At 41.6% G+C, this 12,772-nt stretch overlaps 1 protein-coding gene across 1 annotated transcript in view; it reads left to right on the top strand.

The window, feature by feature from the left end:
- GABRA4 (gamma-aminobutyric acid type A receptor subunit alpha4) overlaps window positions 1-12,772 on the top strand; it is a 56,726-nt gene that overhangs the window by 26,539 nt on the left and 17,415 nt on the right. Inside the window, exons 3-5 of the mRNA XM_045284055.1 lie at window positions 9,935-10,002; window positions 11,228-11,472; window positions 11,960-12,042. Of these exons, the coding sequence (XP_045139990.1) occupies window positions 9,935-10,002; window positions 11,228-11,472; window positions 11,960-12,042 (396 nt within the window). The remainder of the gene's footprint in view (window positions 1-9,934; window positions 10,003-11,227; window positions 11,473-11,959; window positions 12,043-12,772) is intronic.

The raw sequence follows: 12,772 nt of genomic DNA, 5'->3' as shown, positions 1-12,772 counted from the left end.
TGACACTGGGGTATCAGGGTGGGGGGAGGGGGATCATTTAAAATAACACAGGAGGATCAGAGGGGGGAACCAAAATGACACAGGAGAATCAGAGGGGGATTACCATTTTGTAACCCCTTCTGATCCTCTTGTGTCATTCTAAGTGATACCCCAGTGCCATTTTAAGTGATCCCCCTCCCCTGTGCCAGTGGATACCTTCATGAGACATCACCCCCTCTTTATCAGACATTGCCCCCCTACCTCAGTCACCCCTGTGTGTCCACACAATGTGCCCAACTCCTGCCCCGTGTGACTCACTGTCTAATTGTGAGTCAGCCAGACTCTGTCAGGGGAGAGCGAGCAGCAGGCGGCAGCTTGTCCTGGCAGTGGTGCAGGCTCTCTGATTAAAAGAGACCTTGTACTTGCTGTCTGCTCCGGCTGCGCTGCGGTCAACAGTGAGCTTGTGCAGCAGTGCCTGCGCCTGCCACTGCGGTCCAGAGTCGAGTTACGGTAGCTTCTGGGGGTCTTATTTTCGGGGGGATGCCTTATATTTCAGTGGAAGGCAAAACTGTAAGTAGGTCTTATTTTCGGGGGATGTCTTACTTTCAGGGAAACACGGCGTTTTATGAGCCATGCTGCAATTTATCATGACTGCACGATGAGGCAACATATGTACAAATATACTTGATGCAGTTGATGTGTGGACCGTTGTAAGGGCCCCCAGTAAAATGATTTTTAAAATAAATAAATAAGTAAGAAAGTGGGGAGCTTAGTAGAGCTGCTGGGGTAGAGAAAGCATCTGTCTGCTCTTGGGAGACTGAGTACATGTCCCTATGACTGGGACCTTCTAACTTTGGCCCCTCTCGTATTTGCTCTCTGTGCTTGTGTTGGGCCAGGTTGTCTGGAGAAACAGATCCAGTGACACCCGTTTGTATAAGAAGGAGTTTTATATCAAGAAGTAATCTTATATCAAGAAGGCACCCCAGCCCAGTCCAACACAAGCCTGTAAGTCCAATATAAGCCTGGGCCTTCTTCAGGCTCCTGCAGCCCCAGGTGATGACAGACAGGTGAAGCCGGGAGCAGGGGCTGAGTGGATCCAAAGTTGGTGGAAACGTGGCAGGCGCTGGCAGCTCTCAGGTGACCCATTTGGGGCTGCTTCTGGAGGCAGGCAGAATCCCAGGAAGCCTGAAGGTGAAGGGGCAGAGGGGGACTTCTCAGGTTCTTTCGCTCTTATCCAAAAAGGATGTTTCTGAGACCAATTGAGAAGTTGGGCTGTCCTCCTACGCTCACCCAGGAGTATCTAGTTGGCACAATCCCTAACCATCACAGTGTCTCTTAATTTGTTTTTTACTCTATTAAGTTGTGATTGCAAGAATGGGATCTTCCTTGAACGCTGAATTATTGGACCCCTCACGGTCGGGTTATCGTCCTCGTCTGACCCGGAAGGAGTCATGTTGACTCCCAAGCTTGTAGCTGTTGCCTGCAAACCCAGCCCCCAGTGAATGAGAATGAGTAAGAGAAGGGTTTGGCTGGTCAAAGCAGAGAGTCAAAGACCCCTGAGCATATGGCAGGTACTCCGTCTCCTAGTCCCAAGTGGCTGGGGGCCAGAGGGAGTAGGAGAGCAGCTGAGGTCTAAACGAACCAGCCATGGGCTGCTGAGATCTCCCGCCGAAGCCGCTGGCATGTGGAGCGGGGATTTTCCTGAGAGGGGGTGACCTTCACTTTCCTGGACTGGTTTAATACCATTTGCTGCCCGTTATGCTGGCATGGTCCCTGACTACACAAATATACACATTGCCTTTTTATTCATTTTTATGTGTTGATCCTAGCTAGGAGTCTTAACAAAACTCTTCAAATATCAAACATGTGCTTTAGAAGCTGCAAAGTATTTTAGTCAAGTCCTAATGTCACAGGGAAAATTAGAAATGGGATGAACTTGAGGACCGGTCTCATCAAGCCTTATTTCCCCACCAAGATCACACCCAGTGATACTGAGACCCTCGACACACGTGTCCTTTCTACTATCCGTGCTTCCAAAGAATGTTTCCTACGAGGCTAGTTCTGCGAGAGGTTAAGGGGGGTATGCCAAATGAAAACCTCTGAAATCAACTACATTTTGGGTTCAGGTTCAACATGAAGTAGATTTCTTTATTACAAAGCTTTTAAAATGAGCATTGTAGATCATTTTTAAGAGGGACATACAGTACACTTAATTTTCTTTTTCTTCTTTTAATAGTCACCATTATGGGTTTATTAAGGAAGTTAACAGGTCACAATGCAGGTAAGAAATGCTCAGAATTTAGTTGTTTATTCAAGACATGTTACACAATTCCAACCCCATGGAGCCTCGAAGCTAGCTCCCTAGATTAAGTGCCCAGAGCCACTCCACTCTGTCAGACACCTCAATCCGAAGGCGCTCAACTGCAGCTTCAGCAAAAGTTCCAGCTCCACAGGTCAGCAAACTCAGCGCCTTCATCGCAGTGCCAGGGGCACCGCACTCTGCAAGCCAGCATCCTGCCCCAAAGCACTCAGCTGGACCTGCTCTGGGGGCTGAGAAGGCCATCACCGACTGGCTCATGCTCTGGCTCCTGGTCCTGTTGCTGCTGATGCTCCATCACCACCGCTCTGGTCTCCCAGTGTCTTCTAGATCAAGGAGGTTCTTGTGCAGCACACGCCCCACTCCTGGCCCTTGCTGTAGTAAGATCCCTTCCCTGGCTTCCGTGAGGGCTCATTTCATACGCAGCAGATGGGCAATCACCATGAAGCCCGGTAACAAGCACTCACAGCTGAATCCTATCAGTATTTGCCCCTCACTTTTCTTTCTCATACCCCTTAGGAAATAGTTGCTTGGGGAGAGTTACGGAGACGCTCGCCAAATGAGCCCCACGACATAATTCAGTGACCAACAGCATTCTATCCTATTTAGTGTTCATTGAGCCTCTTGAATGCATATGTTCTTGGAAGTTTTCTTTTAACATTGTTCCTACAATTTTCCTGTTTTCCCCATTTAAAATTAAAAAACAAAAAACCAGAACCTCCTCCTCTTCTGGAATTCTGATCACATGTCAGGTATTTCTCTGCATGGTCTCCCACATCATTCGTAGGCTTTCTTCAGAATTTTTTAGTTCTTTTCCCTGATCGCTCCTCTGGCGGATCAGTCATGAGATCTTTGTCTTCTTTAAGCTCACGAATTCAGCCTTCCTCTGACTTAATTCTATTCCTTTGTGCTGGCAATGCATTATGTGTTTCTGGAATTGTATTAACCTTCTGAATTTCTCTTGCTGGTTTGTTCTTGTTGTTGTTGTTTCTATTTTATATTAACTTTACTTTTGTAGTATTTCCCTCAAGCTCTTCTAATGTTTTTCCTTTGTTTTCCAAGGTTTCATCAATCTTTGTAGAAATCTGTTGATGTCTAAATACTGTTCTGAATTCATTATTAGTTTTTTTCATTAATATTTCTCTCTCAGAAACAGTTTCTGACTCTGTATTTTGTTCACCTGGTTAAGCCATTAGGTTGTGTTTCTTTGTGTGAAATTAAATTATATATATATATATTAAATGGATGATGGTATGTTGCTAATTCTGTGCCCAGCTAGTGAGGCTGCAGGGAGCACACGTCTGGCTGGTCTGTTTGCTGCTGTTTCCTCTCCTTCAAAGCGCACCGTTCTAGGATTACCAACTGATCATTTCTGTCTTCATTGGATACAGTCTGGGCAGAATGTCTGCTTAGTCCTCAGCCAGCTAGATTATACTTTATTTTCCTGATCTTGTTTCTCCATAATTATGGAAGCAGCTTTGGAAAATCCTGTGCCACACATTTCTCTTTGCCTTTGTCTGGAGTTCAATCTCAAATGGAGATTTGGACGAGCATTTTCTGAAGAAGCTTCTTTTGAAAAGCCTAAGAGAAAAAAGCATAGCTCAGACTGCAGAGCCTACTCAAAAAGCACAGACTACAAAGTGATATTGAAAGCTTGCATGTATGATGTGTAGAGCAGAAAATGCTTAATGAAAAAATGTGGGTTTTTTATGTCTGATCTTTTGATTTGTCACAGCTGTTTCTTTTCTCTTCATTTTTATCTTCAGATTAAAATAACATCATCCAAAAATGGACACAAAACATCCTGTTGGCTAGTTATTCTAGTGAATGATACTTTTATACTGGCTCATAGTTCATATAGAGAATTTTTGTTGTGCGACTCTTCTGATGTTTCTCCTTCCCAGGTAATGGAAGAATGGAGCCCTGCTCATGTTGTGGTTGCATGTTGGGTTGCTAACTGTGTGGCCCAAGGTTAGCAGTTTGAAACCACCAGCCCTTTGTAATAAAGATAAGACTTTCTATTCCTGTGAAGAGTGACTGCCTCAGAGTCCCACAGGCTGCCCTACAGGGTCACAGTGAGTCAGCCTTGACTCAATGGCAATGAATTAGTATGAGAATTAATTGAGGTATACATAATATGTGAAAGAATAGGTTCATATGTTGACACTAACTATCTGGAGGACTCTAAGGATGATCTGTACGTGTTTTCTGGTCATTAGAGAGGTTTTGAAGGAACCTTGATACCTCAGTCATTACACATTTAATAGTTAAACTAAAGGGCTGTGGTAGGGACCCGCTAGTGGCTCCCAGGAGAAAAGCTCTGGGCATCAGCTCCCATGAAGATTACAGCCATGGAAGCCCTGTGGGTAGATCTATTCCATCCTATGAGTCAGAATCAGCAACACACAGCAAGCCCACCAAGAGGTTTCATCTATATCTCCTCAGCAGCTCTAGCTAGCTTTAACCTTCTTTTCCACATGAACAAGCTCTATGGAAATCCACAGTGTCTACAGATGTGTCCCCCATAATTCAGTCCTATACTTTCTTGAAAATTTGCAGTTGTCAGTTCCTGCTTTTAAGTCTTGGCCTTCAGATTGTCTTTTGTTTTCATGGTATTTTCTGTTTTAAAATAAGTATGTCTTATAATCATGTAATGAGTATCTGAGCAACAGATACCTGTTTAAAGGGGTGCCTGTTTAAAGATTACATTCTTTAAATGAGATTAAGCAATTTAAGTTACTAATCCTATTAATGGAATATCTCAAATATTAACATTATAATTCTGAAAAATTAAAATTTCCAAGAATCATTGAAAATCATATTAGATAGTATCACCCTCTTGACTTTTTGTTACATGTTTGTCAGTATATGTGTGTTAGTCTGAGTTGACTAGAGACACAAATTCATAGACACTCGTATGTGTACAAGAAAGAGCTGTATATGAGTAATTGTATATTAAGAAAACATCCCAGCCCAGTCCAGATCAAGTCCATAAGTTGTCTGATATTAGCCCATATGTCCGATACCAGTCTGTAAATTCCTCTTCAGACTCACTCAATACATGCAATGATGCTGAATGCAGGAAGACCACAGGCCAGTGGGTGGAAAGTCGTGTGGTGGTGGAAGCATCTCAGCACTGGCGTAGGTCTCCATATGGCTCCTCCAGCTCCAGGGCTTTGGCTACATCAGTGTAGCTCCATGTGGCTTGTCAACAGCAATGTCTCACAGAGAGAAGGTGTGTCCTGTCTCCAGGAAGGAAGACAGGAGTTCTCAGCATCCTCAGGAGAAGACCAAGCCCACACAGAGGCATTATTAACTCTGAGCTGATGGACAGACTAGACTCCATCCCTTCACAAGTTGACAGGAGATTATGTAACTGCCACAGTATGAAACCCAGGATTGATGAACCTTTAGGGACAGCAAGTAGAATAATGGTTTCTAGTGGGTACAGTGATAATGGGGATGGGGGGTGGTTGTTGTTGGTAAAGGTGTCAAGTTAAAGAAGGAGAAAAATGCTTTGAAACTGATTGTGGCTACAATTGTACAATACTTCTTGATGAAATTGAATGATGGAATGATATATCTGTGTTAATTCCCAATAAAATGGTTTTGGGGAAAAATTATTTTTTTTAAAAAGCACTGGAAAATGCTCATTATCATGGAATCCTATGACATAATGATTTAGATATCCATGTACATATGCCTTAAAATATATTCACAGCAAAGGCATTATTAGCCTAGTCCCTTCCTCCCCTACACTCTCTTCATCTCAATAACATATTTTTGATATTAATATTTTGTAGGATACTATTTGAGAAACCCTTGTAGAATAAGACATATTACCTATTCGGTATAGAAAAAGAAACAAAATTAGGATTTTGTTAGAAATGCAAGTTAGTTGTCCTCCTTCTCAACCATGAAGCTATTCCTACTCACAAATATCTGAGACTTGGGAGTTGTCAAATCTGGGGCAGGGCGAACGCTGTATCTCTGCTTTGACAAGTCCTCCTCAAGATTTGGATGCAACTTAAGTTTGTAAGCCACTGACCTAAGCTGATGTTCAAAGTACATTTTAATATTTAAACCATCTTTTCAAATAGTCCAGGTGTGTAAAAATGGCCCAGAGGTGATAGCCAACCCCGTCCGACTTCACAGGGATAAAAATAAACTCAGGATCAGCCTAAGTTCAGAAACCCTTCCACCCTCCAACTTTCTTTAACACTTCTGACACCACTTGTCCTTCCCAAGGCACTCTACTTCGCTGTTGGTTTTGATAATTCATTGCAATAACCTCACAGGCCTCACAGAATACACTCACAATCGTGTGGCTTATTAGGAAACTTTTCAGTTTAAAAATCAGGATCAGAAATGCTCTGGATACAATTCCTCTAGGTAGCACCTTTCCTCAGTCATGCCTGCAGAGACACATCTGTCTGGCCCTAGGCCTGTCAGCCATTCAACACCTTGGCCTCCCCTCTACTCAGAAATGTTCCAAAACTCTTATAGTGATGGCCACAGGGCACGCTGCTTGATATTAAGCCTTAGCCCAAAGGCAGGGGACTGATTCTGTGGATAGACAAACCTAGCCAGGCTCATCCCATAAAGTGCCAGGAGACACCCCATGCTGCAAGCAAGCCTTCTGCCTGAGGGCACTCACCTTTACTCGCCGTGTATATCGGGTCACCTGTCGCTTTGGTTCTAGGTTCTGCAGCTGCCGCTGCTCCTCAGCGACTCCTCTCTGACCCCCTGGTGTCACAGTGTGCAGGGATACTGGGGTCCACATGACATGCTTCCGTTTGGCTCTTCTTTCTTGATAGTAGGAAGATCCCTGTCCCTGCTGCTGAGCTGGCTTATTTTAAAGCCATCCCCACATTCCATATACCCTGTTTTCATGGACTCACCCAGTTATTTGGTGGGAGACACAGAAACGATAGCTTGCCGATCCATATCAAACAATCCATCACCTCCCCATTCAGTGACGGGAAATGCCAGCCCTGGTTGCTGTAAGGAACTTATCCCTCCTTGTTCTGATGTCTGGTCAGACAGGGTTTCTTTCAATCCTTTCATGAGGTTCTTTAACAATCTTTAACTATTTGGGTGAAAACTCCATCTTCTTAGGTGAAACTCACATTACCTGATTCCCGGATTACCTGGCTACTTCTGGAACAATTAGACTTTAAGAGATTAATGCTATCACTTTTTGTTGTTGCCTCTAATTTCTCATGCAAATGACATTTCAGTAAACTTTTAATAATTGCTTTCTTTTCCAAAGGGCCATCATCAGTAGTAATCTGACCTATATTTTTTATCTTAATCTTCTTCCAAAAGACTTTTTTTTTTTTTAATTCAAGGACTGTTTGTTGGCCTTTAGGGGTGTTTTCCAGTGCAGTCTGTTGGGGCATCAAGCCCTGGCCCCAATGTCTATTTTTGGTATTCCCTGGGGACTTCGTTGCTCTGTTCCCTTGCTGTTCTGTTGCACCCGCTTAGTGTTTTGCCTCAGTGTGGGAGGATCAGATTGGGTGGAATTCCCACACTGTGTCTCCAGTGTTGTCCCCTGTAGGGATATGGGTCAGTGAGAGATGTCGTGTCTCATAGTGGGGCCGGCCATATGGTCTTCTCTGTGCTTTGGCTGATCTGAGCAGGAATATCATCCTCAAGGGTTGGTAGGCCAGGATGTGCTCCACTCTCTCTTCCTCCCCTTCATTTGATCCCGTGTGCTCTGATCAGACATGTCCCTCTCCCGGAGCTGCAGATTCAGTGCTGTCCTCTGAAATAAGTTCTTCTGGGGGGAGGGCCAAAAGACATTTTAAGAAGTCATTTTCTCATTCACCCTTAACTAACTTTCTTTGAGTGGCTCAATCTTTATCTTTTACAGTGAGAAATATTCTGATTTATTTTTATAAACAAATAAGTAAAATTTCCATTGTCTAACATTTGTGTTAGCAAACATTGTTGTGGTGCACTTGCCTTTTCTTCTGCCAAACATAGCCATGCTTTATTGATGAATCAGCCTTATTTAGACAATTGGGAGAATCTCAGTAGTAGCCTTGTTGAAAGCAGAAGAAACAAGCATTTAATGAGTCGTCTGTGTGTAGGATTTCGTATTATACTACCAACTATCTTGCTAATAGGTATTGTTGTTTCTATTGAGAGACTAACTAACTTGCCCAGGATCGTACAACTAATAAGGTGGAACAATATGGATTGATCTGGTTTTAAGAGGGCTTGCTTTTGATCCCAATCAAATAATAAAGGTGATAGGAATTATTTTTGTGCTTAAATTATTTACCTGCATCCTCAACTGCATTCCTTACAGCTGTTGTGTTTTCTCTTCTTCCCATTCCTCTGGCCACATTCCTTCTTTTTTAACTTTCTTTTTTAATATATTGGATGATAGGGTACAGAGCACATCAATTATCCATTTAGCAATTTATCTGTATTTTGTTTCATGCTACTGATTGCAATCCCCACAATATAATTTAACTGATTCCATTTACTCCCCATGTTTTCCTTTCCTAGACGCTTGAATGTTGCCCTTAAGTGAACACTAGGTTTTTATCTTGAATTGTGGAGTGTTCTAAGATCTGGGTTATTGTTTGGTGGGGGAGCCCTGGAGGCACAGTGGTTAGCAGCTGGGGCGAGGTCTGCAAGATCGAAACCTCCGGGAGTTGAGTTTTCCACTCTCTTCAACAGTTCCAGTCTTGAAAACCCACAGGCTTGTTCCACCCAGTGCTCCAGGGTCAGGATGAGTCAGCACCCACTCCACGGCAGTGGGTTGTTTGGGTTTGTTTTTGTTTTTAATTGTCTGGCTGAAAACTGAGCCGTGCGATAAGTCATTTCCCAGCCTGACGAATCACCAGGGCCGTCTCAAGAGGTCTCTGTGAGACAAATCGGTCTGGTTCTTTTCTTCTGATTTTGAATTTTGCTCCCCATTTTTCTCCCACTCTGTCCAGGACCTTCTAATACAATCTCTTTCAAAGTTCTTCTAACAGAGACTGAGTTCTTCTAAAAGACACCTGTTCTTTCTGGTCGCAGGGTCTGGAGATTGACGTTCCTATCGTCCTGACTCCATTGGACTCATTATCTCCATGTGTTGTGGGTTTCTTCACTCTTCTTCTCTCCAGAGAGGGAGAGACCAGTAGTTGTGCCTTAGATAATAATTCACAAGGCTTTTACTTTTCTGGTAAGTTGCTACTTATCAAAATAGGCTGTAGAACATTATATCTCTGTGAATTATGTTTTGCCAACTGACCTTGCAGTCCGCTCACCTTCCCTCCTCCTAATAGCTCTCTTTACTAAAATTCCATCTGATGATGAACTGTATAATCCCTCAAAGGCGAAAAATTGTGTGCCTTGGCACTGTCTGTGGTAACAGTGTCCAGGAATGACTTGTCTCTGAAGAAACCAGGTTCCTGGTAAGTAATTGGACTTTCTTTTTGATTACAGGTAAACAATGTTTCCTAGTTTTGCTGTTCTTTGTTTGCATTATTTTTGTAGAGATGCATTATCTCACTGAAGGATAAGGCGCTTATAAAAACATAATATATCACATCTGTATTTACTCTTTAATTATCTCACCCACCTAGCCTGTAAAATTGGTAATTATTTTTTCACACTTATTTACTTCACACCTACTAGGTCCTGTTACAGAAGTCAAAACTGACATATATGTTACCAGCTTTGGACCTGTTTCTGATGTTGAAATGGTAGGTATTTGGGAAATTTAACCCAAGTTTTGAGGTTTGATGAAAACATACAGAAAAGAAAGCAATTAATGTTTATTTTGTTGTCATTTCCACAAAGCTAAGGAGTCAGGAAATAGTGTAATTAAATGCAGAAGATTTCTAAAATGTAAGACCCTGTATTTATGCTTCAGCTCCAACTTGGCATGTTTTTTGGTTTGGAGTCACTCCCAATAATGAAAAGAATGTTCTTATTACTAATCCCCAAGGCACAAATGTGAGTATAGGTTTTGTTTGTTTGTTTTTGTTTTTCTTGAGAAATCTATTGAGGTAGAGGAAATGAGAGACTTTAATTAGTTTGGGTATGAAATTAAATTCTAGGACACTTGTTTTGATGCTATATATAGAGTTTTCAGTAGCTGATTCTTCTGAAGTGGACAGTCTCTTCCTTCTTCAAGGATAAGAATAGCTGTGAGGATGGCACAGGACCCAGCGATGTGTTGTTGTGTTGTACACAGGGTCATCCTGAGTAAGAAGTAACTTAACAGCACCTAACAACAACAGGAGACTTGTAGTTGAACACTTCATGTTCACCCAGTTTCATACTTCTTCTCTTTCGCTATCTCTTGCGTCTTCCATTTCTTTGATGCTCAATGAGCTTAGAATACCAACCAATAGGTCAGCATAAATTCATTCACTCAATTCTGCCTTCTTATTCTAAATACATTTAGTTTACGTGACAAATAGGCAGTTTTATTTTCTTTTGACTCTAAGCTTCTAGTGACTTAACATCCTTGGGTTTTTTGACTAAATTTAATATGAGACGTTTGTGAACAAGAACCTTTGATCTTTTATAGATTATATTTTGTCTTAAGGAAATGCCTTATATTTTATGATTAATTATGCAATAATACTTGTTGCACATTAACTCATTTTGTTATAACTCGCTACCTAATCTAAATTAAAGTACAACTGTAATTACTGGCTGTTGGCAATTTTATTAAATTATAGTAATTATTCTTGAATGACTGATATGTATGATAATTTATTTATCTGAAAAATGTAGTCGATTATGGTATCAAGATGGACATAATATGCTTTAATTGCTGAAAATCTTGCTTCTCTATTGATTTAAAATAACTTATGCCCTATTAATTTTACTTTATTTGAGGGCGTCTATTTATGACTGGAAAGGAAGGCAACGTTTAATGGCTTTTCTGTGCACATTGATGTTTTTCTGTGTTTTGAGTCTACTGCCAACTCTTTTCCCGAGGAATACACGATGGATGTCTTCTTCAGACAGACATGGATTGACAAAAGGCTCAAATACGACGGTCCCATTGAGATTTTGAGATTGAACAATATGATGGTAACAAAAGTATGGACCCCTGATACTTTCTTCAGGAATGGAAAGAAATCTGTCTCGCATAATATGACAGCTCCCAATAAGCTTTTTAGAATTATGAGAAATGGCACTATTTTATACACAATGAGGTAAACCTTTTCTTCTTTTCTTTCCATTTTCAAGGATCTATAGAACTCTTTTTGACGAAAGGCTGCACGAAAAGATAAGACTTTCAAGACTACGAGGAGGCCAGGCCAGGAATGGAACAGGAGGGGGGAGGGTAGGAAGTTATAGAGGGAGGGACGAAGGACGGGAGGAGGGGGAAAAAAGAAAAGAAAGAGAACCACATTTATGAGGTTTAAGTAGGATGTTATTACTGTTTATTTGTTGAAATGGGCTGTGTAACTACATAGAATATGCTTCTTAAAAAAAAAAAAGGAAGAAATACAGCCCCTCCAGATTCCTCACCACCTGGGACCTCAATATTGGTCTAAGTGGCTAAGAAAAGAGGGAAAATAACACTGAATTGGACTTGGCGTCTTTAGGGATTGTCTTTAGTGATAAGCAAGTTCATTTCAAATGTATGCAAAGAAAGAAAGAAGGCTAATTTTCTGCCACTGAACTCTTTCCTCATAGACTCACCATCAGCGCAGAGTGTCCAATGAAACTGGTGGATTTCCCCATGGATGGCCATGCCTGTCCTTTGAAATTTGGGAGTTGTAAGTTAAAATAAAATACTTTCAGAATTTATGACCAGTTCATACACAATGATATTTATATATGAAAGTGATTTATCATTGTCAATTAACAACTACTGTCCATGGTTTGAATGTTAGAAGATGGGTTATTGACTAATATTTTAAGATATGGAAGTGAAAACAGAGCCTTTCTCCACCAAAGTGAATCCTCTTTAAACCTATGGTATTGACGGATTCACATTACTGAATAGATTGGTGGCCAGCAATAAAATCTAGGGACCTCTAAACTCTATGTGCTAGTGCTTGCTGTAATAGAAGATTAGGATTTTTTGTGTGTTTTATGATTTTGTTTCTCTCATAAGCAGAGACATTTATAACAGACTTGAAAAAGGCCAAAGAAGGTTGAGGGCTTGCTGACATGACCTAGGTTGGTATAAATAACATGAGCAGCCTTTTAGTGTAAAAGTTCTGGAGCATGGAAATTGCAGAGTTGTGGGCAAGGCCAGATCATATAGTGCCTTAGAGAGTATGTCAGGGAGTTGTCATTTTTATTCTCATGCTATAGAAGCCAATGGGAGGTTTACAAGGGGAATGTGGCATGCTTTGATTGGCATGTTTTAGTGTCACTCCGGCCTTTACAATGGAGAGTGAATTGTAGTGAGCCTCAAGGGGGCATGGAGACAAGTGTGGGAACTGTGGTGCTGTTTAGGAAAAGGAGATGGTAACTTAGAATAGGATGATAGTAGAGGAA

Source organism: Echinops telfairi, unplaced genomic scaffold, assembly GCF_000313985.2.
Source record: "Echinops telfairi isolate 266 unplaced genomic scaffold, ASM31398v2 ScPeMD7_7468;HRSCAF=8506_0, whole genome shotgun sequence".
Lineage (NCBI taxonomy): Eukaryota > Metazoa > Chordata > Mammalia > Afrosoricida > Tenrecidae > Echinops > Echinops telfairi.
This window is presented reverse-complemented; position numbering and strand designations above follow the sequence as displayed.